This window comes from Bufo gargarizans, unplaced genomic scaffold (assembly GCF_014858855.1).
Source record: "Bufo gargarizans isolate SCDJY-AF-19 unplaced genomic scaffold, ASM1485885v1 original_scaffold_1696_pilon, whole genome shotgun sequence".
In the NCBI taxonomy this organism is placed as follows: domain Eukaryota; kingdom Metazoa; phylum Chordata; class Amphibia; order Anura; family Bufonidae; genus Bufo; species Bufo gargarizans.
The window spans coordinates 212423-239067 of record NW_025334471.1 but is presented as its reverse complement, the minus strand read 5'-3'; the positions used below and the strand labels follow the sequence as shown (position 1 = coordinate 239067).

Genomic DNA, 26645 nt, shown 5'->3' with positions numbered 1-26645 from the left:
TGTGGGGAGCGTTGCTTGTAGCTGTTGCTCAGCTGTTCTAATCTGTTCTTCCATTTTCTGAATGCTGGTCTGTAGGAATGAAACTGTGAGGGTCATGAGATCGAACAAACAGCGGTTGAGAATTTGCTGGAATTGGTCGCAGTAAATTGGGTCATCTTTGAATAGAGTTGGTCGGATGGTCATACGCAAACCCCTTGGGATGCGTTGTTCCTTGATGTACTCCGCCAATGTGGCGCTGTGAAGTTGATGGTTAATCAGACGACGGGATTCTTTTTCAAGATCTCTGCTTTTGATGTCCGATGTTGGGACCTGCAGGAAATCCCTTGATGTTGTTACTTGAGACAGAATGCGTTCTCTTTCCTCTTCGTTGTATGAAAAGGTCGACATTCTGGAGTTATTTTCCAAAAGGGAAATTTAGACGTTATAAGGTTGGATAGTTCTCCAATTGGATTGCGTGGGTGTTAGGAGATGGTTCCCAAATGAAATTTTTAGTCGCCAAATTTAAAATACATAATATAGCTGGGATGCTTAGGAGCAGGGGGTTTTCTAAGCTACAGCCCACGCAGTTTATGGAGTCGTACACTAATTTCCATGACATGTCAGACTAGCCAGATTCACGTTGGTAATCCCTAGGTGCTGGGTCCCGGCTCATTCGCTTCCCGGCCTCTGCTGCTTGGGTTTCCATGAAAACGTTTGGCTGAAGTGGCATCAAGACAATCTCTGGCCACGGTGGAGATCTGCTCCCCTGTCATCACATGACCATTTACCATAATGAAGTATGTATCCACTGGACTCTGGGGTCGAGTGGAGGGTGGACCATAGGCGCAAAACACAACCAGAGTTTGTTTTAAACCAATAGTTTTTTTTTAATTATTTTTGTTATCGTGACAACGCGTTTAGGGGTTCTGTGGACCCCTTTTTTCAAGTCGGTGAGTGCTGCTGATGGAGGTTGCGCTGCTCCCAGCTTCTGAGACGTGCGGCGTCCAGATGCTGACAGAACCCCGAAACGCGTTGTCACGATAACAAAAATAATAAAAAAAAACTATTGGTTTGAAACAAACTCTGGTTGTGTTTTGCGCCTATGGTCCACCCTCCACTCGACCCCAGAGTCCAGTGGATACATACTTCATACACTGACCCAGACGGCGGCCTGGCCCCCGCCAAAGGTGAACACGGACGTAACCGGCAGCACCAACCAGCAACATTTAAACCACTCCTACTCGCCTCCAGTACAGTTGCACCGAACATTAGGTGCAACGACAGCAGGTGAGCAACACCATTCTTCCTGAATTGGAAGCCTGTTCTGAACCTACTCACCCTATGAGCGCCTTTTTCCTCCTTTGGCCACTTCTTTCTGCATTTACCATAATGCGCGGGAAGCAGTGGTCAGTCATTGGCTGTAACGCCGTCAAATAGGAGGTTTTCATGAAGGGACTCAAGACAAGCAACAAAGGCTGGGGAGCAGATGAGCCGGGACCCCGCACTGGGCATCAGGCAAGTATGATCACCAACAAAGGTCCTGCCAGTCTGAGGTCCAGAAATTAGTGTATCCAAACCCTTTAAGGAGTAATTTTTATATTTTTATTTAAGGGGTTTCAAACCAGTATTATTCTACATGTGACACAGAATGGGTTCAAATAAACTATCCCCACTGCACTCCTTAAAAGACAATCACTTGAGAGTCGCCACTGCAACCAGTGACCACATCAGAGGGCATCACGTGTTGACAGGACCAGCATGGGGGTGGGGGAGGGCAGTTTTTTTTTTTTTTTTTAAATATAATACTTCATGAGCGTTACTCTTTATTCTCAACCCCTCTGCTTGCCTGTCAGTGAATGAAAACCTCTTGTTTGCTGTTTCTTGAGGAAAGATCGCCCATATTCTAGTGCTGCTCACTGTGTAACTGTGGCTGGACATGGACATTCAGTCTGTCAATGTCAACCTTAAAGGTTTCCATTCACTGCCAGCAGGCAGAGATGTAGGAAAGCTAGGGGACCTCCTCTGGCAGCTGAACTAGCCTGTGCTTCACCCCTTATAGGCTGCTTCAGTGCCATTTTCCCTCTTTTTAACTCTACCACATGTCTTTGGCACAGAAAGGAGCAGTTAAGGGCTCTCTGCCCATCACCCCCGTGTCAGTAAGGAGCCGCGCACGGACATCGCCGTCCTTTTCTAGAACGTGCGCAGTATAGGCGGCAATCTCTCCTCGTCAGTCTGCGTACCTTGGGACTGCTGAGCGAACCCCTAGGCCGGGGGAGTCCCACCGTTTCATCATTCTGCCGGCAGTAACACGGACTGACGGGAAGGCTGAGGCCCGATTGCTATTCCCCATGTGGAAGTGATTGCGCTGGTTTCACACCGGAGTCTGTCTGCAGGAGCTCTGCACTGCCGGGGTCGCAGAGCATTATATTGCTTTATGATGCTATGTAACCCTTACAGTTCTGGAATGTATTGGATAACACTGGCAGCATTAGGTCAGTGTTATCCAGTACATTCCAGACCTCTAAGGGTTACATAGCATCATAAATCAATATAATGCTATGCGACCCCGGCAGTGCTATGCAGACCAGGACAGCGAGTGTTAAAGCAGCACAGCCGGTGCCTATACTTGTTCTTAGGGATCTCTGCCTTCTCCTTGTGACCCCATAAGGACCCAGTCCTATAAAACACACTAAATCTGCATACGGGTGACTCGCCTCGTGTTCTCAGCCGTGGACTGTGCAGCCCTAGTTGAAGTGTCTCCAGCAGCTCAGCGCCACAGCACAGACTCAACTCCAAAACTTGCCAGACTGCTGGAAGCGGGAGCACAAGCCACGCCCACCCTCTATGCCGGGTAATCTGAGGGGCGGAGCTTCACCCAGCAGACGTCTGCAGCGTGTGTCTGTTTGCTGGAAGTGGAAGCGGGAGCACAAGCCACGCCCACCCTCTATGCCGGGTAATCTGAGGGGCGGAGCTTCACCCAGCAGACGTCTGCAGCGTGTGTCTGTCTGCTGGAAGTGGAAGCGGGAGCACAAGCCACACCCACCCTCTATGCCGGGTAATCTGAGGGGCAGAGCTTCACCCAGCAGACGTCTGCAGCGTGTGTCTGTTTGCTGGATGAAAGCCTTTTTTTTCTTAGATGCAGAGCAGCAAGCGGAGGGTCTAGGCGCAAATGGCGACAAGACTACAAAGTCTTGTCGCCATTTAGCAGTTCTAAGTCGCATTGGCGACCATCTTGGTCGCCATCTGGAGCCCTGATGTGCAAAAGTTTTTCTACATTAATGAGATACCAATAATAGTAGTTCTAGTTACAATTTATAAACTACAACCAACTTGTTTCATGGAAGAGAAACGTAAAAGAATAAAACATTCAAACTAGGAATTCTCAGCGATCTCGAGTTGTTGGAAAATATCAAGAGCTTTATTGGCTCGGTATAACTGCATAAGTAGACGTTGGCCAAGAGGTCTCAAAGCGTGAATAAGTATGGTTCATATAGGCAATAATTTTTTTGTATGGACGAGAAGTATTTACCAAGTCAACCACCTCTCCCAATCGGGGGACTGTTGAGGGTTTCCAGTACCTCCGTTATGACTAGCTTGGTGGACAACAGAATGTGAGCCATAACTATGCGTGCTTTAACCGGGAAGTTTGATATGTCATGAAATAATAAAGCCAATTCTGGGGATGGACTGGTCTGGTCCAGAGAGTAAAGCTATCGTCCCAGATATTTTGGAGCTTGGGGGATGACCAGATGGGTGTGTAGGAGGGATCCTCTCTACCCGCAGCCTTTCCAACATAGGTCGGAAGTGCCCGGGTAAATATGGCTCAATCTATCCAGGATGAGATACCATCTGAGAATCGTCTTGATAGCTGCTTCATAGTAGGAGACACAGGTAATTGATGCGGAAATGAAAGAGAGTGAGGATGTCCAGCTAAGATCTGAGAATGTTTTACCCAATTCCTTTTCCCATGAGAGGAAGGCGGTTGACTTGGCAAATTTGTGTTTGGATTCAATCATATCATAAATATGCCTTAAGCTATTTGGCGAGGGGCCTTTTGGTATTACAAAGACCTAGAATCTCTTTGGATGTCACTACCATAAGGGAGTCGCTGTTTTGAAAGAAATGTCTCATTCTAAGAATCCTCGTGAGGTATTTGGTATTGTTCATGTATAGAAGAGAATTGCTTAAGTTGGGAGGAATCAAAAAGTTGTGATGCCTGAGCGAGACCCCTATTTACCCAGTTAGCAACCTCTAAGCCAGGAATAAAGAAAGTAAGTGTCTACAATGGAGCATATGAGTGGAGGGAAAGCTTGATTTGGAAGTTTTGGAGTGGAAGGTTCTCCACAGTGATGTTGAAATACGAAGAAAGCTCGGGAGGACTCCAAGTGGAAGTGTATGATCCAGAGGTGGCAATGAGCTGAGCCTCTAAATTATGGCCTGGAGAAACAACTGATTCTATGTGGAGCCAGTGTTGTTGCAAATCTCCTTTCCACCATTCTTTCATAAAGCTCATGTGGGTGGCAAGGTTGTAATCATATATGTTAGGGAGCCCTGGACCGCCCGCCTTTCTATGCTTCGTCAGTAGTGTAAGTGCAATCCGAGGTCTCTTGGGAGTTCAAATGAACTTATTTAATAATCTGTTACTGCAATTAAAAAAGGCCTGCGGTATCAGGGTAGGAACTGTTCTGAACTTGTATACAGGGAGTGCAGAATTATTAGGCAAATGAGTATTTGACCACATCATCCTCTTTATGCATGTTGTCTTACTCCAAGCTGTATAGGCTCGAAAGCCTACTACCAATTAAGCATATTAGGTGATGTGCATCTCTGTAATGAGAAGGGGTGTGGTCTAATGACATCAACACCCTATATCAGGTGTGCATAATTATTAGGCAACTTCCTTTCCTTTGGCAAAATGGGTCAAAAGAAGGACTTGACAGGCTCAGAAAAGTCAAAAATAGTGAGATATCTTGCAGAGGGATGCAGCACTCTTAAAATTGCAAAGCTTCTGAAGCGCGATCATCGAACAATCAAGCGTTTCATTCAAAATAGTCAACAGGGTCGCAAGAAGCGTGTGGAAAAACCAAGGCGCAAAATAACTGCCCATGAACTGAGAAAAGTCAAGCGTGCAGCTGCCAAGATGCCACTTGCCACCAGTTTGGCCATATTTCAGAGCTGCAACATCACTGGAGTGCCCAAAAGCACAAGGTGTGCAATACTCATAGACATGGCCAAGGTAAGAAAGGCTGAAAGACGACCACCACTGAACAAGACACACAAGCTGAAACGTCAAGACTGGGCCAAGAAATATCTCAAGACTGATTTTTCTAAGGTTTTATGGACTGATGAAATGAGAGTGAGTCTTGATGGGCCAGATGGATGGGCCCGTGGCTGGATTGGTAAAGGGCAGAGAGCTCCAGTCCGACTCAGACGCCAGCAAGGTGGAGGTGGAGTACTGGTTTGGGCTGGTATCATCAAAGATGAGCTTGTGGGGCCTTTTCGGGTTGAGGATGGAGTCAAGCTCAACTCCCAGTCCTACTGCCAGTTTCTGGAAGACACCTTCTTCAAGCAGTGGTACAGGAAGAAGTCTGCATCCTTCAAGAAAAACATGATTTTCATGCAGGACAATGCTCCATCACACGCGTCCAAGTACTCCACAGCGTGGCTGGCAAGAAAGGGTATAAAAGAAGAAAATCTAATGACATGGCCTCCTTGTTCACCTGATCTGAACCCCATTGAGAACCTGTGGTCCATCATCAAATGTGAGATTTACAAGGAGGGAAAACAGTCCACCTCTCTGAACAGTGTCTGGGAGGCTGTGGTTGCTGCTGCACGCAATGTTGATGGTGAACAGATCAAAACACTGAAAGAATCCATGGATGGCAGGCTTTTGAGTGCCCTTGCAAAGAAAGGTGGCTATATTGGTCACTGATTTGTTTTTGTTTTGTTTTTGAATTTTAGAAATGTATATTTGTGAATGTTGAGATGTTATATTGGTTTCACTGGTAAAAATAAATAATTGAAATGGGTATATATTTGTTTTTTGTTAATGTGATGTTGTGATAGATCACTGTGACCTTTACCCTTTTTCTCCTGATGCATGATGGGGGAGGAGGAGCTGTACCAGGAAGTCAGACAGTGTGTGTGAGGGGAACTGGAAGCAGACACATGAGGCTGAGAAGGGATTACATCTGATAAGGACAGAAGCTGTTGGAATAAGACTCCTCCATGTAAGAATGCCATAATGTTCTGAGTAATAAACCTTGCTCTGGTTAAGTAGTACATCGGCCTGTGTGCGTAACTTGTTGAGCAGATACTGGCAGCATTGCCAGCAGCACCTGAGAGACACAGAGTGTCCAGGGGACATAACAGTGGCGACGAGGATTGTGGATTTTAGCACACATGGCCTTCATAGGGTTTATTCAACCATTTGATCCTGCAGCTGAGTCATGGATCTCCTGACATAACAGTTAAGTTGCCTAATAATTATGCACAGTAATAGTCACCTGCACACACAGATATCCCCCTAAAATAGCTAAAACTAAAAACAAACTAAAAACTACTTCCAAAAATATTCAGCTTTGATATTAATGAGTTTTTTGGGTTCATTGAGAACATGGTTGTTGTTCAATAATAAAATTAATCCTCAAAAATACAACTTGCCTAATAATTCTGCACTCCCTCTTAGGGAGAGTTAACATCTGGAAGGTCGCTATGCGGCCCACCCAGGATATTTCTTGTTTGCTGTATTGGGCGAGATCTGTTTCCACCTCTTTTAGTAATGGAAGGTAATTGGCACAATATAGTTGTTTGGTTGTTTTGGTGACTTTTGTGCTTAGATATTGGACCTGTTTAATTTGCCAGTCTAGGTTGAAAGTGGATTGTAATTTTAACAGGGAAGAGGTCTTTATATTAATGGGGAGGGCTTGGGATTTCTGCTCATTGACTTTGTAATAGGAGCGTTCTCCAAATTGGCGAATAATCTCTATTACTGTAGGTAATGATTGATCTGGGGAGCTGAGAGTGAGTATGACATTGTCTGCATATAGAGAGAGTTTGTGGGTTCCTCCGCCTATGTCTATTCCTTTTATTTGGTCGGAGAGGCGGATAGCTTGTGCTAGAGGTTCGATGGACATGATAAATATGAGGGGGGAGAGGGGGGGACCCTTTCAGGTGCCATTAGTAATTGTAAATGAGGAGGACAAGGTATCATTAACATATACACTGGCCGAGGGGTTGCTATATAAGGCTTTCACTGCCCCCAGGAAAGGACCACAGAGTCCCATTATCTGGAGCACAGAGAATGCGAAAGACGAATTAATGCGGTCAAATGCCTTTTCGGCATAAAGGGTCACCAAGACTGCTTCCAGACCTGACCTCTCGATGTAGTCTACAATATTCATGACTCTTCTAGTCTTCCCTATAATTTGCCTACCTTGGATAAAGCCTGATTGGTCAGTTAATCAAGGACGGTAGAATGGGTGCTAAGCGGTTAGCCAGGGCTTTAGCATACATTTTTATTTTGGTCTTTAGTAAAGAGCTAAGTTTTGTGGAGAGTCAGGGGATTTACCTTGTTTCGGGATGGTCACTATGACTGCGGAGAGCATTTCTGCTGGGAAGCTACCCATTTCGAATCCCATCTGGAGGGCCTTGCGTAAGTAAGGAAGAAGGATTTGTAATAACAACTTGATAGGCCATCAGGCCCAAGGGCTTTGTGCATGGGAAGGGCGTTTATGACCTTTTTGAAGTTCTGTTTCAGTGAGTGGAGTCCCCAATAATTCTGCTTGTTCTGCGGATACTGTCAGGAGGTGTAGGCTATTCAGAAAGGCGTTGATATCACCGAAGGGGCTTGTAATAGGATTTGTGGGCGGGCTCAGATTGTAAGGAGAGGAGTAATAGTCCTTGAAACTATCAGCTATGCCTTGTGGATCCATGACTTTAGAGCCGTCTAAAGGTGACTTTTTATAAGGGATTCTGGATTTGGTTCTTTGGGATTTTACTCGTTGAGCCAACAGTTTACCAGCTTTTGTTATTTTGCGAGTAATATCTAGCTTTGACTTTTTGTAAGTTCCGCTCATATCTATATAGAAGGCAGTCTTTATCTCCTTAAGGACCCGGCTCATTTTCACCTTAAGGACCCGGCCATTTTTTGCAAATCTGACCAGTGTCACTTTGTGTGATAACTTTAAAATGCTTTGACTTATCTAGGCCATTCTGAGATAGTTTTTGTCATCACATATTGTACTTCATGACACTTGTAAAATGGAGTAAAAAAAATGCATTTTTTTAAAATAAAAAAATACAAAATTTTACCAAAAATCTGGAAAAATTTGCATATTTCCAAGTTTCAATGTCTCTACTTATATAATACATAGTAATACCTACTAAAATAGTTATTACTTTACATTCCCCATATGTCTACTTCATGTTTGGATCATTTTGGGAATGACATTTTATTTTTTGGGGACATTAGAAGGCTTAGAAGTTTAGAAGCAAATCATGAAATTTTTCAGAAATGTTCAAAAACCCACTTTCAAAGGAGCAGTTCAGGTCTGAAGTCATTTTGTGAGGCTTACATAATAGAAACCACCTAAAAATGACCCCATTCTAGAAACTACACCCCTCAAGTTACTCAAAGCTGATTTTAAAAAACTTTGTTAACCCTTTAGGTGTTCCACAACAGTTATTGGCAAATGGAGATGAAATTTCAGAATTAAAATTGTTTGCCAAATTTTCCACTTTTTCCAGTAACAAAGCAAGGGTTAACAGCCAAACAAAACTCAATATTTATTGCCCTGATTCTGTAGTTTGCAGAAACACCCCATATAGGGCCGTAAACTACTGTACGGGCACACGGCAGGGCGTAGAGGGAAAGGTGCGCCGTGTGGTTTTTGGAAGGCAGATTTTGCTGGACTTTTTCATTTACACCATGTCCCATTTGAAGCCCCCCTGATGCACCCCTAGAGTAGAAACTTCATAAAAGTGACCCCATTTTGGAAACTACGGGATAAGGTGGCTATTTTTAGGGTACATATGATTTTTGGTTGCTCTATATTACATTTTTGTGAGGCAAGGTTACCAAAAATAGAAATTCTGAAATTTCATCTCCATTTGCCATAAACTGTTGAGGTACACCTAAAGGGTTAATAAAGTTTGTAAAATTAGCTTTGAATACCTTGAGGGGTGTAGTTTCTTAGATTAGGTGACTTTTATGGAGTTTCTACTCTAGGGTTGCATCAGGGGGGCTTTAAATGGGACATGGTGCCCGAAAAAAAAAGGCCATTAAAATCTGCCTTTCAGAAACTATATGGCGTTCCTTTCCTTCTGCGCCCTGCCGTGTGCCCGTACAGCAGTTTACGACCACATATGGGGTGTTTCTGTAAACTGCAGAATCGGAGTAATAAATATAAAGTTTTGTTTGGTTGTTAACCCTTGCTTTGTTACTGGAAAAAACGGTTTAAAATGGAAAATTTACCCAAAAATAGCTGTTTTGGCACTTAACTTTTTTTTTTACTGTGTTTATCTGAGGGGTTAGGTCATGGGGTATTTTTATAGAGCAGATTCTTACGGACGTGGCGATACCCAACATGTCAACTTAAAAAAAAAAAATTATTTAGGTTTTACACTATATTATCCTTTTTATATACAAAAAAAAACATTTTAGTATCTCCATAGTCTAAGGGTACATGCACACGTTCAGGATTCATGTGCGGAGAATCCGCACTGAAATCCGCAGGTGTTCACAGGCAAATCCGTGCGGTCAATCCGCATTAATTGGTGCGGATTTGCATGCGGATTTGCATGCGGATTTTTTCAACATCTCTCTAGAACAAAAATACACCCTTTTTTAACATCATTTCCTGTGACATCATTTGAGAATCGGATTTGAGAATTAATGTACGTTGAAATCGTGATGCGATTAATTTAACACGAAATAATCGCATGGCGATTTCAACTTAAGCACTGTTATGTTCCATATTCGTTAATTCTAGCCTACTATGGAATATAGCAGTGCTAAGTAGAAATCGCCATGCGATTATTTCGTGTTATATTAATCGCATCGCGATTTCAACGTTTCAAATCCGACAGTACATTCTAGTATATGGAGACGTTCCCATGGTGATGGGGACGCTCCATTAGTACTGCTATATTCCATATTCGGCGAATATGGAATATAGCAGTACTAAGTTGAAATCGCCATGCGATTATTTTGTGTTAAATTAATCGCATCGCGATTTCAACGTACAGTAATTCTCAAATCCGACAGTACATTCTAGTATACGGAGACGTATATTGCGTCTCCATATACTATATGTAGTATATTGCTTCCTTCTCTTGCTGCGATGAACAGACACAAAATGGTGGCTGATTCCCCTTCCTATTACATACATGCGGATTTTGATGCGGATCCGCATCAAAATCCGCACTGTGTGCGTGTACCATCCGGATTTTAGCCTCTCCATTGAAGTGAATGGAGAAAATCCGCAAGATATCCGGACAGGAAAAAAAAAATTAATTGACATGTCGCGGATTTTAAAATCCGCACGCAGGTCAAAATCCGCGCGCGGAAAAATCCGCATCGTGTGCATTGAGAATTTCAAATTCTCATAGAATACAATGGACATGACCTACGGTGCGGATTTACCGCACGCAAATCCGCGCGGAAAATCCGCACGCAATCCTGATCGTGTGCAGGGGGCCTAAGAGTCAGTTTTTTTTTTTTTTTTTGGTTTTTAGCCGATTATCTTAGGTAGGGGCTCATTTTTTGCGGGATGAGAGGACGGTTTTATTGGCACTATTTAGGGGGGCATTTTCAGTGAAGCCCACTGTGTGAATCTGGATTCCTGCTTGGACAATCAGGAATCGCAGGTTAAAAATGCTCTGGGGTACACCAGACAAGTTCACCAGTAGGGGGCTCAGGTGGACTTATCTGGTGGGCCGGAAAACTAGTATGAGCCCCAGAGCTGCTCGTACTAGTGTGGGCCACAGTGTCCCTGGCATGGTGGTCCCCTTGCTCCGCCGCCTTGGGGGCTCATCATCATCGCTAGATGATGAGGACGCGGATGACAAGCGGAAAGTGGGGTCATCCTCGTCCTCACTGGGACTCTTCGATTCGGAGGCAAGGCGGGCCATAGGGGAGTGTGTGTGTGTGTGCATGCGTGGAAAACTTTATTCAGTGTGTGTGGGGGACGGGTGTTCACGTACTTACTTTAAGCCTAACAGAAAAAGAAGATATATTAAAAATCCCAAAAAGTGTAAATAAATAAAAATTCAAACGCGCTGATCAACGGTGGGGTGGGCAAAAAATCAAATAAAAAATACGCCCAAAAAAAGTGTGTGCGGGGGGGGCAAGCTGCAGCATCCCTAGGGGGTCTAGGGTCACACAGATGAGTGCTGTGGACCCCAGACACCCGATCCGGTGTTACAACACAATAAAATAACTTTTTTATTCTCCCCCCCCCCCCCCCCCCCCCCCCCCCAACTCTCCCTCACTATTCCTGCCTAATCTACCTCTCCCAAAAACACAGATTTGTGCCTGATGGCACAAAACAACTTGCAATACAGCCGAGCTCCTCTCTCTCCTGCTCCACGGACCTCCTCTCTCTCCTGCCCACCTGCCCAGCCGACCAATCAGAAGCGATCCTGAGAGGTGGCGTGACCGCTACCTCTCAGGATCGCAGGACGGTGATAGGTATTGTGATATACACCACCAATCGCCTTCCTATTCCGGGTTATCGGGTTACCAGAGACCCGAATAACCTGGAAACGCAGCAAACCGCAGGTCTGAATTGACCTGCAGTTTGCTGCGATCGCCAACACGAGGGGGGGGGGGGGGTCACAGGACATGGCATTGTACTAAGGTGCCTGCTCAATGATTTGAGCAGGCACCCAGTTCCGATCACCGCCCGCCGGTGATCGGAAATACACAGGGCGTACAGGTACGCCCTGTGTCCTTAAGTACCAGGACATCAGGGCGTACCTGTACGCCCTGTGTCCGTAACAGGCTAAATTGGAGCCTGAGGTCTCTCGGGTTGTTTGAGTATAGGGGGGTAATCTTATTTCTCCTCTCAAGATCTTCTATTTTGGTCAACAGCTCTGAGATCTTTTTATCCCTGCCTTTTTTAGCTGCAGAACCCAATTTAATAAAAATTCCTCTCATAAGTGCTTTATGGGCCGACCATAACGAAAAGGGAGATGACACTGACCCAATATTATGTCGGAAATACTCCTGCCATGCAGCTTCTATATCCGCTCTGTATAAGATGTTGTTAAGCCAGAGAGAGTGGTGGGTGGAGGAATGAGGTCTCTTGCAGTGATAGAGTAATTGCTGCGTGATCTGACCATTTTAGCTGAGAAAAGGTGGGAGAAAACTGAAAAACATAAAAAGGACAACAATATAACAGAAAACAGAGAAATCTAAGCAGTATTAAAAACTGCCACATTTGGTAGGGTAAAGTCAACTCCGTGTAGTCAGGAGCCACAAACTTCTTGACTTCTGGATGTAGCAGCTATATACACCCAAGTATAGGCAGGCTTCAATGTTTGGTGCCTCTTCCAGACTCCACCAAGCGCCATTCCTCAGAAAGATGGTGGAGGTCTGGAGGTTTCTCTTTCTGGTAGTCAGAAACTTCAATGTTCTAAGAAGATGGGAGAGATCTGCCAGCGTCCACTGAACTGATGGCATGCCAGGAACCCCCCAGCGATATGCGATTTTATGATCTCTTAACCCCAGCGTGACGGGGGCCAGTTGGCGATGTTTCAATGTGGCAGCTAAAAGATCAGCGAATAGAGTGATGGTATGGTAAGGGCCGGCAGGGTACCCTTTTTTCTGGACACCTCTAGTAGTTGTTCCTTTATGTGAAAATAATGAATCCTCGCCAGCACGTCTCTCGGGATAGAGGCTGGGAGATGGCTGGGTCTTGGAACCCTGCGGGCCCTATCAATAACCAGGTCTTGAGCTGTGAGAGTCGGTATGAGGGCCTGAAATAATAAGCAGAGATATTGTTTGAGGTCTTCATTAGGGATATCCTCAGGGATTCCTCTAAACTTTATATTGTTTCTGCGTGATATGTCTTCCAAATTATTCCAAACCCTCCCATTTTATTTTCAATATGGTACACCCTGTGAAGAAGGCCTTGGATGGTGGCCTGAATAGGGGAGATCAAAGCTTGTAGATCGGCGTGTAGGGATTTGCTGACATTAATTAGCATCTCTTTAAAGGGGTTGTCCGAGTTATGGAAAAAATAATAATAATATAGCACTGTAAATCTGATGGTCAGTGATGTATAACTAATGTGGGGGTCGGCTCCATAGTAGTAGGCACCGCAGTCAGACAGTGACACGATGGCACAGTTCACACAGGGGTTTGCCTGTTTTCTGTATTCTCATCCACAAACAAAATATAAGGCCTTTACATTCAGGCAAAGATACAAAATAAATTCCTGCTCGGCTGAGCACTAACTAAGCATAAAATGACCCTTTCTATACGGGCGGCCTACTACCAGCCACACAACACAATTCAAAATAAACTCCGTGTCCTTTTTGTTGCTTCAGCAGACGTCAGCAGCAATGGTGAAAGCCGGTCCGCTCACCCAGTCCTCACCCAGACATGCTCATAGTGCAAACCTTCATAGCCCAGAAATGAGCCGAGCTCCATCACCTGGCTGAGAGCTCTATATGAAACCCGTTCTGGACAGGAAGGGAATGAGGAGCCCCGCTACCAACCTGCATCCTCATTCCATTAAAATCCAGGCCCGACAACACCATTTACCAAAGTCCTCAGCAAACTGTAAGGCAGACCATCTTTTCCTGGATTCCTGATATCTCACCCAGGTTTCCTAGTTGAGATATCCACCTCCTGTAGCGTAGTACATGGTATATGAAAGAAACCTGGGCGAAATATAACCATTCTCTACTACTTTTCCAGTCACTCTCTCACACTAAGCTAAGCAAGTTTTAAGCAAAAAAATATCTATTTCCTCATTTCCCTGGTTCTCTTCTGGCCCTTTGTTTACTTGCAACAACAACCATCTGTGCCGCTCCCCCTGTAGTGCTAAGGGAGTGAATACAAGTACTGCCCTGAGTGACGTCTGCCGGCGGGGAGACTCAGCAGCATATTGTATGTGTAGGACTACAAGTCCCAGCTGTACACACAGGATCTCCCCCTACCTGCAATGCTCTGCAGAACTTCTCTATCAGCTCCTGTGCCCAGCATTTGTCTCCTCACTGCCTGCAGCTACGCAGTAAACACTTGCGTCTGTGCAGCTGAAGGGGTTAACAATCCTGGGAGAGAGCAATAAGCAGCAGCCGGCAGTGCAGGGGGGCGTGGCCAGCACAGTGAAGTCTCGTGTACAGAGCTCTCGGGCTTGTGCACGAACATTATCAGAGCAGGGAGAGAAGCTGACATCACAGGTCATGTGACCCTCAGTGAAATCTGAGAAACCAGCCACTGGAGATAAAGGGAGTGAATTGGAAAGCTGTTACATTTGCCTAGTTAGAAACATAGAACAAAAAAATATCTCGGACAACCCCTTTAACCCCTTAAGGACACAGCCTTATTTCACCTTGAGGACCAGGCCATTTTTTTCTAATCTGACCAGTGTCACTTTATGTGGTGAAAACTTTAACCACCTCCCGACCGCCTAACGCAGGGATGCGTCCTGCGGGCGGCCGGGTTATTCCTCCTTGACACATCTACGCGTCATATCGCGGGAGGCGAGATTTCGCGTGAACGCGCCCAGCTAAGAAGTTTAACTACAGCCTGCCAGCGGCGATCGTTCGCTGGCAGGCTGTAGATGCGATTTTTTTATTTTATTTTTTTAACTACAAAAAGGTATATTAGAGGCTGTTTTGTCCCTTTTGCTTGGATCGACCACCAGAGGACACAGGCAGCTCTGTAAGTAGCACAAATCACTACACTACCCCCTCCTGTCACATTAACCCCTGATCACCCCATATATAGACTCCCTGATCACCCCCCTGTAAGGCTCCATTCAGACGTCCGTATGTGTTTTGCAGATTTGCGCATCCGCCCATTGCCAGAACTATATAGAAAATGCCTTTTCTTGTCCGCAGTTGCGGACAAGAATAGGACATGTTCTATAGGCTCTACAAAAAGCGCAGTGTTCGCCCGATCAGGCCTGATCTTGTGCGCACACTTGCGTTCAGTCCGCCCCACCGCAGTGACAGAATATATTTTTTCCTGATCACTGCAAAAACACCGTAAAATCGCTGCGGCGCTATAAAGATCACTTTTGAGGGGCATGGCGAGTTCATAGAATAATTTTTCTTTTTTTTTTTGCACAAGTTAGCGGAATTTATTTATTTTTTATTATTTTTTTACAAACTTGTGACCAAAAAAATCTTACATGAACTCGCCATACCCCTCACGGAATCCAAATGCGTAAAAATGCCCTGTGAAATCCTAAAGGTACTCATTGGAATTTAGGCCCCTTTGCGCATCTTGGCTGCAAAAAAGTGTCACACATCTGGTATCGCCGTACTCAGGAGAAGTAGGGCAATGTGTTTTGGGGTGTATTTTTACATATACCCATGCTGGGTGAGAGAAATATCTCTGTAAATTGACAACTTTGTATTAAAAAATGTAAAAAGTTGTCTTTTACAGAGATATTTCTCTCACCCAGCATGGGTATATGTAAAATTACACCCCAAACCACATTGCCCTACTTCTCCTGAGTACGGCGATACCAGATGTGTGACACTTCTTTGCAGCCAAGATGCGCAAAGGGGCCGAAAGTCCAACGAGTACCTTTAGGCTTTACAGGGTTGCTCACAATTTAGCCCAAAATGCCAGAACAGTATACACACCCCACAAATGACCCCATTTCGGAAAGTAGACGCCCCAAAGTATTCACTGATGGGCATAGTGAGTCCGTGGGAGATTTATTTTTTTTTTGCCAGAAGTTAGCAGAAATGGAAACTTTATTATTATTTTTTTTTTCCCTCAAAGTGTCATTTTCCGCTTACTTGTGAAAAAAAATTAAATCATACATAAACTCACCATGCCCCTCCGCGAATACTTTGGGGTGTCTTCTTTTTAAAATTGGGTCATTTGGGGGGTATTTATACTATCCTGGCCTTCTAGCACCTCAAGAAACATGACAGGTGCTCAGAAAGTCAGAGCTGCTTCAAAATGCGGAAATTCACATTTTTGCACCATAGTTTGTAAACGCTATAACTTTTGCGCAAACCAATAAATATGCACTTATTGGATTTTTTTTATCAAAGACATGTAGCACAATAAATTCTGATACAAACTTGTATGGAAATGTAATTATATTTGAACAATTTTACCAGAAAAAGTTAAAAATACACTTTTTTTGAGAAAATTGCGGACTATTTTGATTAATATCAGAAAAACGAAAAATGTCAGCAGCAATGAAATCCCACCAAACGAAAGCTGTATTTGTGAGAAGAAAAGGAGGTAAAATTCATTTGGGTGGTAAGTTATATGACCGAGCAATAAACCGTGAAAGTAGTGTAGTGCAGAATTTTAAAAAGTGGTCTGGTCATTAAGGGTGTTTCAGCTAGCGGGGCTGAGGGGGTTAAGAAACTTTGACGAATCAACACAGATGGTGAGCGGCGATAACGCTATTATCAGCGTAACCATCCCACTTCTGTGTCTCCTCAAACGCTCACTGCTCACAATTAAGGCCGACTCTTTGCATGTGATAGCCAGACCACCCCGAGTTCATCTTCTCAGTGCGAAATGGACGATGAAGCGGAGGAGCAGGAGACGGTTAAGGGGGCTTAAGCTAAGGGAGCTGAGGTGGTTAAAAAGCTCTTACTTATCCAAGCCATTCTGAGATTGTTTTTTCGTCACATATTGTACTTCATAACACTGGAGTAAAAAAAAAATCATTTTTATTTATAAAAAAAATACCAAATTTACCAAAAATTTTGGAAAAATGTGCAAATTTGCAAGTTTCAATTTCTCTACTTCTATAATACATAGTAATACCTCCAAAAATAGTACTTTACATTCCCCATATGTCTACTTCATATTTGGATCATTTTGGGAATGCCATTTTATTTTTTGGGGACGTTACAAGGCTTAGAAGTTTAGATGCAAATCTTTTAAATTTTCTGAAATTTTCAAATACCCACTTTTTAGGGACCAGTTCAGGTCTGAAGTCACTTTGTGAGGCTTACATAATAGAAGCCACCCAAAAGTGACCCCATTCTAGAAACTACACCCCTCAAGGTATTCAAAACTGATTTTACAAACCTCATTAACCTTTTTGGTGTTCCCCAAGAGTTGATGGCAAATGGAGATGAAATTTCAGAATTAAAATTTTTTGCCAAATTTTCTATTTTTTCCACTAACAAAGCAAGGGTTAACAGCCAAACAAAACTATATTTATTGCCCTGACTCTGCGCTTTACAGAAACACCCGATATGTGGCCGTACACCACTGTACGGCCCCACGTCAGGGCGTAGAGGGAAAGGAGCGCCGTGTGGTTTTTGGAAGGCAGATTTCGCTGGACTGGTTTATTTACACCATGTCCCATTTGAAGCCCCCCTCATGCACCCCTAGAGTAGAAACTCCAAAAACGTGACCCCATTTTAGAAACTACGGGATAAGGTGGCAGTTTTTTGGGTACTAGTTTAGGGTACATATGATTTTTGGTTGCTCTATATTACACTTTTTGTGAAGCAAAGTAACAAAAAATAGAAATTCTGAAATTTCATCTCCATTTGCCATTGACTCTTGTGGAACACTTAAAGGGGTTGTCCGGGTTCAGAGCTGAACCCGGACATACCGTTATTTTCACCCCGGCAGCCCCCCTGAGCCTAGCATCGGAGCATCTCATGCTCCGATGCGCTCCAGTGCCCTGCGCTAGATCGCGCAGGGCACGGGCTCTTGTGTTTTCAATAACACACTGCCGGGCGGTAACTTCTGCCCAGCAGTGTGTTCGGTGACGCCACCGGCTCTGAGGGGCGGGCTTTAGCTCTGCCCTAGCCATTTTACTGGCTAGGGCAGCGCTAAATCCCGCCCATCAGTGCCGGTGACGTCACCGGGGTTCCTGTTAGCCCCATAGAGAGCCCGGTACGTCACCGGAACTCTGAAAAATGCCTTTGCCCTGCGCGATTTAGCGCAGGGCAAAGGAGAGCATCGGAGCATGAACTGCTCCGATGCTCATGTCAGGGGGGCTGCCGGGGTGAAAATGGAGGGCTGTCCAGGTTCAGCTCTGAACCTGGACAACCCCTTTAAAGGGTAACAAAGTTTGTAAAATTAGTTTTGAATACCTTGAGGGGTGTAGTTTCTTAGATGGGGTCACTTTTTGGAGTTTCTACTCTAGGGGTGCATCAGAGGGGCTTCAAATGGGACATGGTGTCAAAAAACAAGTCCAGCAAAAACTGCCTTCCAAAATCCATATGGCGTTCCTTTCTTTCTGCGCCCTGCCGTGTGCCCGTACAGCAGTTTACGACCACATATGGGGTGTTTCTGTAAACTACAGATTTAGGGCAATAAATATTGAGTTTTGTTTGGCTGTTAACCCTTGCTTTATTACGGGAATAAATTGATTAAAATGGAAAATTTGCCCCAAAATACCTGTTTTGGCACCATTTACATTTTTTATTATTTACAACGTTCATCTGACAGATTAGATCATGTGCTATTTTTATAGAGCAGGTTGTTACGGACGCAGGTATACCTAATATGTTTACTTTTTTAAAATTTATTTATGTTTTACACAATAATATCATTTTTGAAACAAAAAATAATAATTTTAGTGTCTCCATAGTCTATAAATAAATTTTTTTGGCCAATTGTCTTAGGGTCTTATTTTTTGCAGGATGTGATGACTGTTTTAATGGTATGATTTTGGGGTGCATATACCTTTTTGATCGCTTGCTATTACACTTTTTGTGATGTAAGGTGACAAAATTATGGCTTTTTTTTACACCATTTGTATTTTTTATTTTTACGTTGTTCACCTGAGGGGTTAGATCATGTGATATTTTTATAGAGCAGGTTCTTACGGACACTGCAATACCTAATATGTGTACTTTTTATTTATTTATTAAGGTTTTACACAATAATATCATTTTTGAAACCAAAAAAACTTGTTTTAGTGTCTCCATAGTGTGAGAGCTATAGTTTATTTTTAATTTTTTGGGCCATTGTCTCATTTAGGGGCTTATTTTTTGCTGGATGAGGCAACGGTTTGAATGGTACTATTTTGGCGTACATACAACTTTTTTTTCTCACTTTTATTACCTTTTATGGTAAGTAAGGTGGGCAAAATTTCAATTTCATCATAGTTTTTTTTTTTTTTTTTATGGCGTTCACCGTGCGGGGAATGTAACATGACTGTTTTATAGATCAGGTCGTTACGGACGCGGTTGTATATAACATGTGTAGGGAATTTTATTTTGACAATTTTTAATCCGGGATAAATGTTTTTTTTTTCACTTTTATTTTTTACCCAGACCCACTTGGTTCTTGAAGATCCAGTGGGTCTGATGTCTGTATAATACAGTACAGTACACTATATAGTGTACTGCACTGTATTCCACTTACACTTTGTCTTTAGCACAGATCTGTTCAGCACCATGGAGAGCAGGATGCCTGAGAAGGTGTCCTGTTGCCATGGGAACCTTCCCCGTCTGCCAGACAGGGAGGGAAGAGAGGGGGGCTCCCTCCCTACTTGACCCCATCCTGTCCGGAAGCTGCAAAGGCACAGCAGCCCCCCGATGGGAGAGGTAGGGAGCTCCCTTCCCTTCTATACAGCGGTCCCTACGGACCGCGGCGTGGAAGGGGTTAAAGCTGCTGACCTCTGCACAGATGTCAGTCATTTGAATCAGAGTGTCAGCAATGAGCTGACACTCTGATTCAACCGCTTAGTCATCCTGAGAATAAAGGGAGGTGGGCGGAAGATCACGCACCCTCCCGCCACACTGCCGCCCGCCTGCCTCCAGCATCGCCCGCAATCCTCCACCCTCCCTGCTGCGCCCGCAGGCACAAAAACACAGAGGGCTGCAGGGGGGGGGGTTTAACTTCGAAATACAGGCACTTTGAGGTTTCTGATCCCTGCGGTCACGGACCGCAGGGATCAGAAACTTGCATAAGCGCCACAAACCGCAGGTCTGAATTACCTGCGGTTTATAGTGATCGGCAATGCGGGGGGGTCACAGGACCCCCTAGGCATTGTCACAGGGTGCCTGCTGAATGATTTCAACAGGCACCCCGTTCCGATCACTGCTGGTCGTGCTGGAGTGATCAAAACTACACAGGACGTACGGGTACGCCCTGTGTCATTAAGGGGTAAACAACGTACCCGAGGCGGGTAGACTTGATGATTGGAATTGGGCCAGGTTAGGGGCCACCGAAGAGAGTTTTGGTGAGGCACCGGAGAGACGGTCTCTGCTTCTCCGGACTGCTGGTAGAGGATGGCGCATGCCACGTCCGGGAAGGCAGCGGTACGGCTGAATCCCCCACATCAGGGTGTTTGAGAGGTCTGCGCTGCTTCTCCCCGGTATGCGCAGTGGTGAGGGCTCATTATTCCCGGTGTCTGGGGAAGGAGGAGATGCCTCCGGTCCATGCTGTGGCGGGGAGAATAATCCCTGAGAGCCTGCTTGCGGATCCTCAAAACACGGATGCCGCCCGTGTGCCTTCTGCAATTTACGGAACAGGCAGCCCATTATAGAAATGCCGATAGTTGTCCGCAAAACGGACAAGAATAAGACATTATCTATAATTTTCACAGGGCCACGGAATGGAGCAATGGATTCGGACAGCACACAGAGTGCTGTCCACATCTTTTGCGGCCTGAAGTGAATGGGTCTGCACCCGAGCCGCAAAAAATGCGGACAGCACACCATGTGTCCACATCCATATGTCTGTTCCGTGGCCCTGCAAAATAATAGAACAAGTCCTATTCTTCTCCGCATTACGCACAAGGATAGGACTATTCTATAGAGGGCATAGAGCGGTATCCATGTTCTGCAAATCCGCAGTTTGCGGCCTGCGAAAATGCCAATGGTCGTGTGCATGAGCCCTAAAAGAGAGGACACTGAAGCATTTGTCACCAGCAAAAATGCAGTTAACCCTTCCTCTGCCTCCAAACATTTCATACAACATCACACGAACAACACAGATGGTTTAGAGGTATGGGAACTGAAAAAGTTAGATGATGGGAGGGGGATTCAGAAAAGAAGATGACTGAACGAGAGGCGTACTGAAAACGAGATATCCAGAAGGATGGAATGACGGATAACAGCCCCCTATCGCTAATAGTGATGAGTGAAGCGAACTGCGGATCCTAGATCCGAAGTCGCTTCCCTCAAACCGTCGGATTAAAGGGGTTGTCAAAGTTATATTTGTCCTCAGGATAGGTCATCAATATCAGATCGGCTGGGGTCCGACACCCGGCCGATCAGCTGTTTGAAGATAAGGCGGGCGCCCCGTGCCAGCGCCTCCTCCTCTTCACTGTTTACCTTCTGCATCTGCAGCGGTGAGCAGGTGTAATTACAGCCAAGCCGTCCCATTCATTTCTATGGGATGGATCGCTCCTATACAAGTGTGTAGTAACGAGCCGTCCCATAGAAATGAATGGGACGGCTTGGCTGTAATTACACCTGCTCACCGCTGCAGATGCAGAAGGTAAACAGTGAAGAGGAGGAGGCGCTGGCACGGGGCGCGCCTTCTCTTCAAACAGCTGATCGGCCGGGTGTCGGACCTCAGCCGATCTGATATTGATGACCTATCCTGAGGACAAATATAACTTGGACAACCCCTTTAATGCTGTATGGAGATCCGTCTCTGTACAGCATTAAAATGTACGGCCTCCAATAAGGCGAAGTCAGTTATTTTCAAAGTCTCGCAAGAGTTCATGGAATAACTGCGGCATTTGAAGTGAAAAACGACTTAAAAACTTGGATCCAAACTCTGCTTCAGATCCGAGGTAGCAGTCAGAACCATAGGAGCACAGTGTAATTGTACTAGACTCCAATGCATACAGGCCCCAACATGAGCCCTCGCACAGATCCGTGCATATAATAATTTTATTATAAATTAATTTTAAATAATGGTAAGAATATGCTGATGCAAAGAAAAAGGTATTTTTTCCAAAATGTTTCATTCTCCCCCCCCAAATATTAAAACACAAGAAATCCTTTACACATTTGATATCATTATAATCGTAGTGACCCGGTGAATGGAAGTAACAGGTCAGTTTTACCTTATAGCAAATGTTGTAAAATTTAAAACCCATAAAACTTTGTTGGAAATGTTTTATTTTTTTTTATAATTCCACCCCACCATTTGGAATTTATTTCCCCGCTTCCCACTACATTGTATGCAACCGTACATGGTTCCATTAAAAAGTACTTGTCCCGCAACAAAAAAGCTTGCATATAGCCATGTGAATGGGAAGATAAGAGGCTTTGGGAAAGCTGGGAGTAAAAAAACGAAAATTGAAAATTGCCAGAACATTAAAGGGTTAATGTCCCAGGATTAAGGGGGGGGGGGGGTACTGAGTGCAGACCAGAATCTGGGACGTCACTGAAACATGTTAGCTTATGTTCTGATTAGCTTTTTTCCGCCCTGACTTCAGAACACATTCTGTGTCATACTCCAGGCTGATCGATCATCTAGTAGATGATTTATCCGCACACTGTAGCAAGAAAAAACGTGACATCCTTCCTCATGTTACCATTTCCTTGCGCAAATTTGCTCCATTGATTTAGGCTAAATCTGCAAGCAGATCCTCAAAGTGCAAACTGTAGAAACTCAGGAGACGTTCAAGAGTCGGCCTTAAATTTCTACAGCAAATACCTCACATTCCTGATGGATCCACTTCTGACTTCTGGCACAAAAAATGTATTTTATATTGTATGTGTCTCTCCAGCCTAAGGCCAGATTCACATGAGCTTATTACGGACATATTATTCATCTGTATTGTGCACGTGTCCCGACCACAGGTTCAGCTGACATCAACTCACAGCATCATAGATACATGTGCACGTAACATAGGTGGATATGTCTGTTACATGTGAATCCAGCCTCATTGGAATGTGATAAATTTATCAAAAAGGTTTAACAATAAATCATAAAATCTATTCTTAATCTTAACAGAAAATCCCTGTGAGAAGCCTGAAGGAAACATCATCGTGTTATCTCTAGATTATAAAGATGAAGACACCAGGCAGCGCTCTTCAGGAGAAAACTTCATTACCTGTAATGTACATCCAGGACTTCACAATGCAGAGCCATCAAATAATTCCCCCAACAATGAGGAACTTTCTAATGACCAATCTCAGATTATCAACCCAAGTCCAAATCTATCATATAATCATCCTAAATATGAGGATTCTTCTACTGATCAATCACAGATTATTACTCCAAATATAAGGCAGAGACGGGGTAAAATGTTTAATTGTGAGGAACGTGGAAAACAGTTTAGATATAAGTCAGAGCTTTCTGTACACAGAAGTCGTCACAAAGGAGAGAAGCCGTATTCATGTTCAGAATGTGGTAAATGTTTTATCAAGAAATCAAGCCTTGATCAACATAAAAGAATTCACACAGGAGAGAAGCCATATTCATGTTCAGAATGTGGGAAATGCTTTAACCAGAAATCAAGCCTTGATCTACATAAAAGAATTCACACAGGAGAGAAGCCATATTCATGTTCTGAATGTGGAAAATGTTTCATAGAAAAAAAAGGTCTTGCTAAACATCTCAGAATTCACACGGGAGAGAAGCCGTATTCATGTTCAGAATGTGGTAAATGCTTTAACCGAAAAGCAAGCCTTGATCTACATAAAAGAATTCACACAGGAGAGAAGCCATATTCATGTTCAGAGTGTGGTAAATGTTTTACAGATAGATCATATCTGCTTACACATCAGAGAATTCACACAGGAGAGAAGCAACATTCATGTTCAGAATGTGGGAAATGTTTTAGCCGAAAATCAAGCCTTAATATACATAAAAGAATTCACACAGGAGAAAAGCCATATTCATGTTCAGAGTGTGGTAAATGTTTTACAGATAGATCATATCTGCTTACACATCAGAGAATTCACACAGGAGAAAAGCAACATTCATGTTCAGAATGTGGGAAATGTTTTAACCGAAAATCAAGGCTTAATATACATGAAAGAATTCACACAGGAGAGAAGCCATATTCATGTTCAGAGTGTGGTAAATGTTTTACAGCTAGATTACATCTGGTTACACATGAGAGAATTCACACAGAAGAGAAGCCATTTTCATGTTCAGAATGTGGGAAATATTTTAGAGATAAAAACCATCTTACTACACATCAGAGAAGTCACACAGGAGAGAAACCATTTTCATGTTCAGAATGTGGGAAATATTTTAGAGATAAAAACCATCTTACTACACATCAGAGAATTCATACAGGAGAGAAGCCATATTCATGTTCAGAATGTGGGAAATGCTTTAACCAGAAATCACACCTTAATCAACATAAAAGAATTCACACAGGAGAGAAGCCATATTCATGTTCTGAATGTGGAAAATGTTTCAAAGAAAAAAATGATCTTACTAAACATCTCAGAATTCACACAGGAGAGAAGCCGTATTCATGTTCTGAATGTGGAAAATGTTTTAAAGAAAAAAAAGGTCTTGCTAAACATCTCAGAATTCACACAGGAGAGAAGCCATATTTATGTTCAGAGTGTGGTAAATATTTTACAGATAAATCATATCTGCTTAAACATCAGAGAATTCACACAGGAGAGAAGCCACATTCATGTTCAGAATGTGGGAAATGCTTTAACCGAAAATCAAGCCTTGATCTACATAAAAGAATTCACACAGGAGAGAAGCCATATTCATGTTCTGAATGCGGAAAATGTTTCATAGAAAAAAAAAATCTTACTAAACATCTCAGAATTCACACAGGAGAGAAGCCATATTCATGTTCAGAATGTGGGAAATATTTCAGAGAAAAAAAAAATCTTACTACACATCAGAGAAATCACACAGGAGAGAAACCATTTTCATGTTCAGAATGTGGGAAATGCTTTAACCATAAATCAAGCCTTGATCAACATAAAAGAATTCACACAGGAGAGAAGCCATATTCATGTTCTGAATGCGGAAAATGTTTCATAGAAAAAAAAAATCTTACTAAACATCTCAGAATTCACACAGGAGAGAAGCCATATTCATGTTCAGAATGTGGGAAATATTTCAGAGAAAAAAAACATCTTACTACACATCAGAGAAATCACACAGGAGAGAAACCATTTTCATGTTCAGAATGTGGGAAATGCTTTAACCATAAATCAAGCCTTGATAAACATAAAAGAATTCACACAGGAGAGAAGCCATATTCATGTTCTGAATGCGGAAAATGTTTCATAGAAAAAAAAGGTCTTACTAAACATCTCAGAATTCACACAGGAGAGAAGCCGTATTCATGTTCTGAATGCGGAAAATGTTTCATAGAAAAAAAAGATCTTACTAAACATCTCAGAATTCACACAGGAGAGAAACCATTTTCATGTTCAGAATGTGGGAAATGCTTTACCAAGAAATTAAGTCTTAATCGACATAAGAGACTCCACACAGAAGAGAAGACATGTTGATGTTTTGTGTAAGAAAAAATGTTTTACAAATAAATTAGTCTTTCAAACTTGCAGACATGTGTGTTCATGTTACCTCATTGTGCCAATATTGTATGCGAGTGAGCAACAGAAGTCATGCTTACAAGTCGCTGATAAACCTTTTGTTTCTTTTTACTTCATTCCAATATAAAATGGTACATCATGAGGGACGCTGAGACAGACATCGTTCACACCTCCTCCCCTCCACGCGACGTTTCGGGAGAACACGCCTCCTTACTCATGCATGCAGGTAGAGGGGGAGGTGGGATTTTTGTAGCACCAACAGCTGATTCATATTTACAAACCACATCGTTTTATACAAAATGCATCGCCATAAATAGCCCTAACACATGAAAGTGATCAATCATATAAATGCACTAAAGCTACATATTTCATTTAACCCTTAGGTATTAAAGACTGGAGTTTCACTATCCAAAAGGTCTCCCTTTGTAACAATCTCCTACTGTTATCCTCCTCATGGACTCCACTTTTTACTACCTCCAGAATCTGACACCTGATGGGCCCGATCATAAAAATGTTGGGCGACCGTAGTTTCACCTCCACTGTATCCATCTTACTCTCTCTTCTGAGTTCCTTCCTAAGGCTGGACTTATGCTCATTGATTCTGATCCGTATAGCCCGAGATGTTTGCCCAACATATCTTTCCACATGGGCATTTCAAGCAGTATATGACATTACATGTCTCGTACGTTGCAAAATCTTTAATTTGTATCCTGTCTCCCTGTGTGGGGTGCACTACAGCGTCATCTTTAATTATAGCACTACAATTCCCACAGCTCAGACAGGGAAAAGTACCCCTCCTCTGAGTTGCAAGGAAACTCTGACTTTCCATTTTTTTTAGGGTGCATGTCACTTCTAATCAGCATGTTATTCAGAGAGGCAAAAAGGGGGTTATCAACAAACATTCTCCCAAATTTTTGATCATGTCTTAGTACCCCCTAATATTTCAGAATAACAGTTTTTATTAGTTTAGAATGTCGATCATATTTGGAAACATACACAAATTGTTTATTTTGCTTATTCCTCTTTTTAACCTG

The 26645-nt window shown here is 43.4% G+C and overlaps 1 protein-coding gene across 2 annotated transcripts in view; it reads left to right on the top strand.

Moving 5' to 3' along the window:
* LOC122923534 (zinc finger protein 721-like) overlaps window positions 1-25622 on the top strand; it is a 40854-nt gene extending 15232 nt beyond the window's left edge. For both annotated transcript variants that reach the window (XM_044274361.1, XM_044274362.1), the window contains one exon: window positions 23084-25622. In XM_044274361.1, the coding sequence (XP_044130296.1) occupies window positions 23084-25569 (2486 nt within the window). In that variant the 3' untranslated portion in view covers window positions 25570-25622. The remainder of the gene's footprint in view (window positions 1-23083) is intronic.
* Window positions 25623-26645: the final 1023 nt, after the last annotated feature.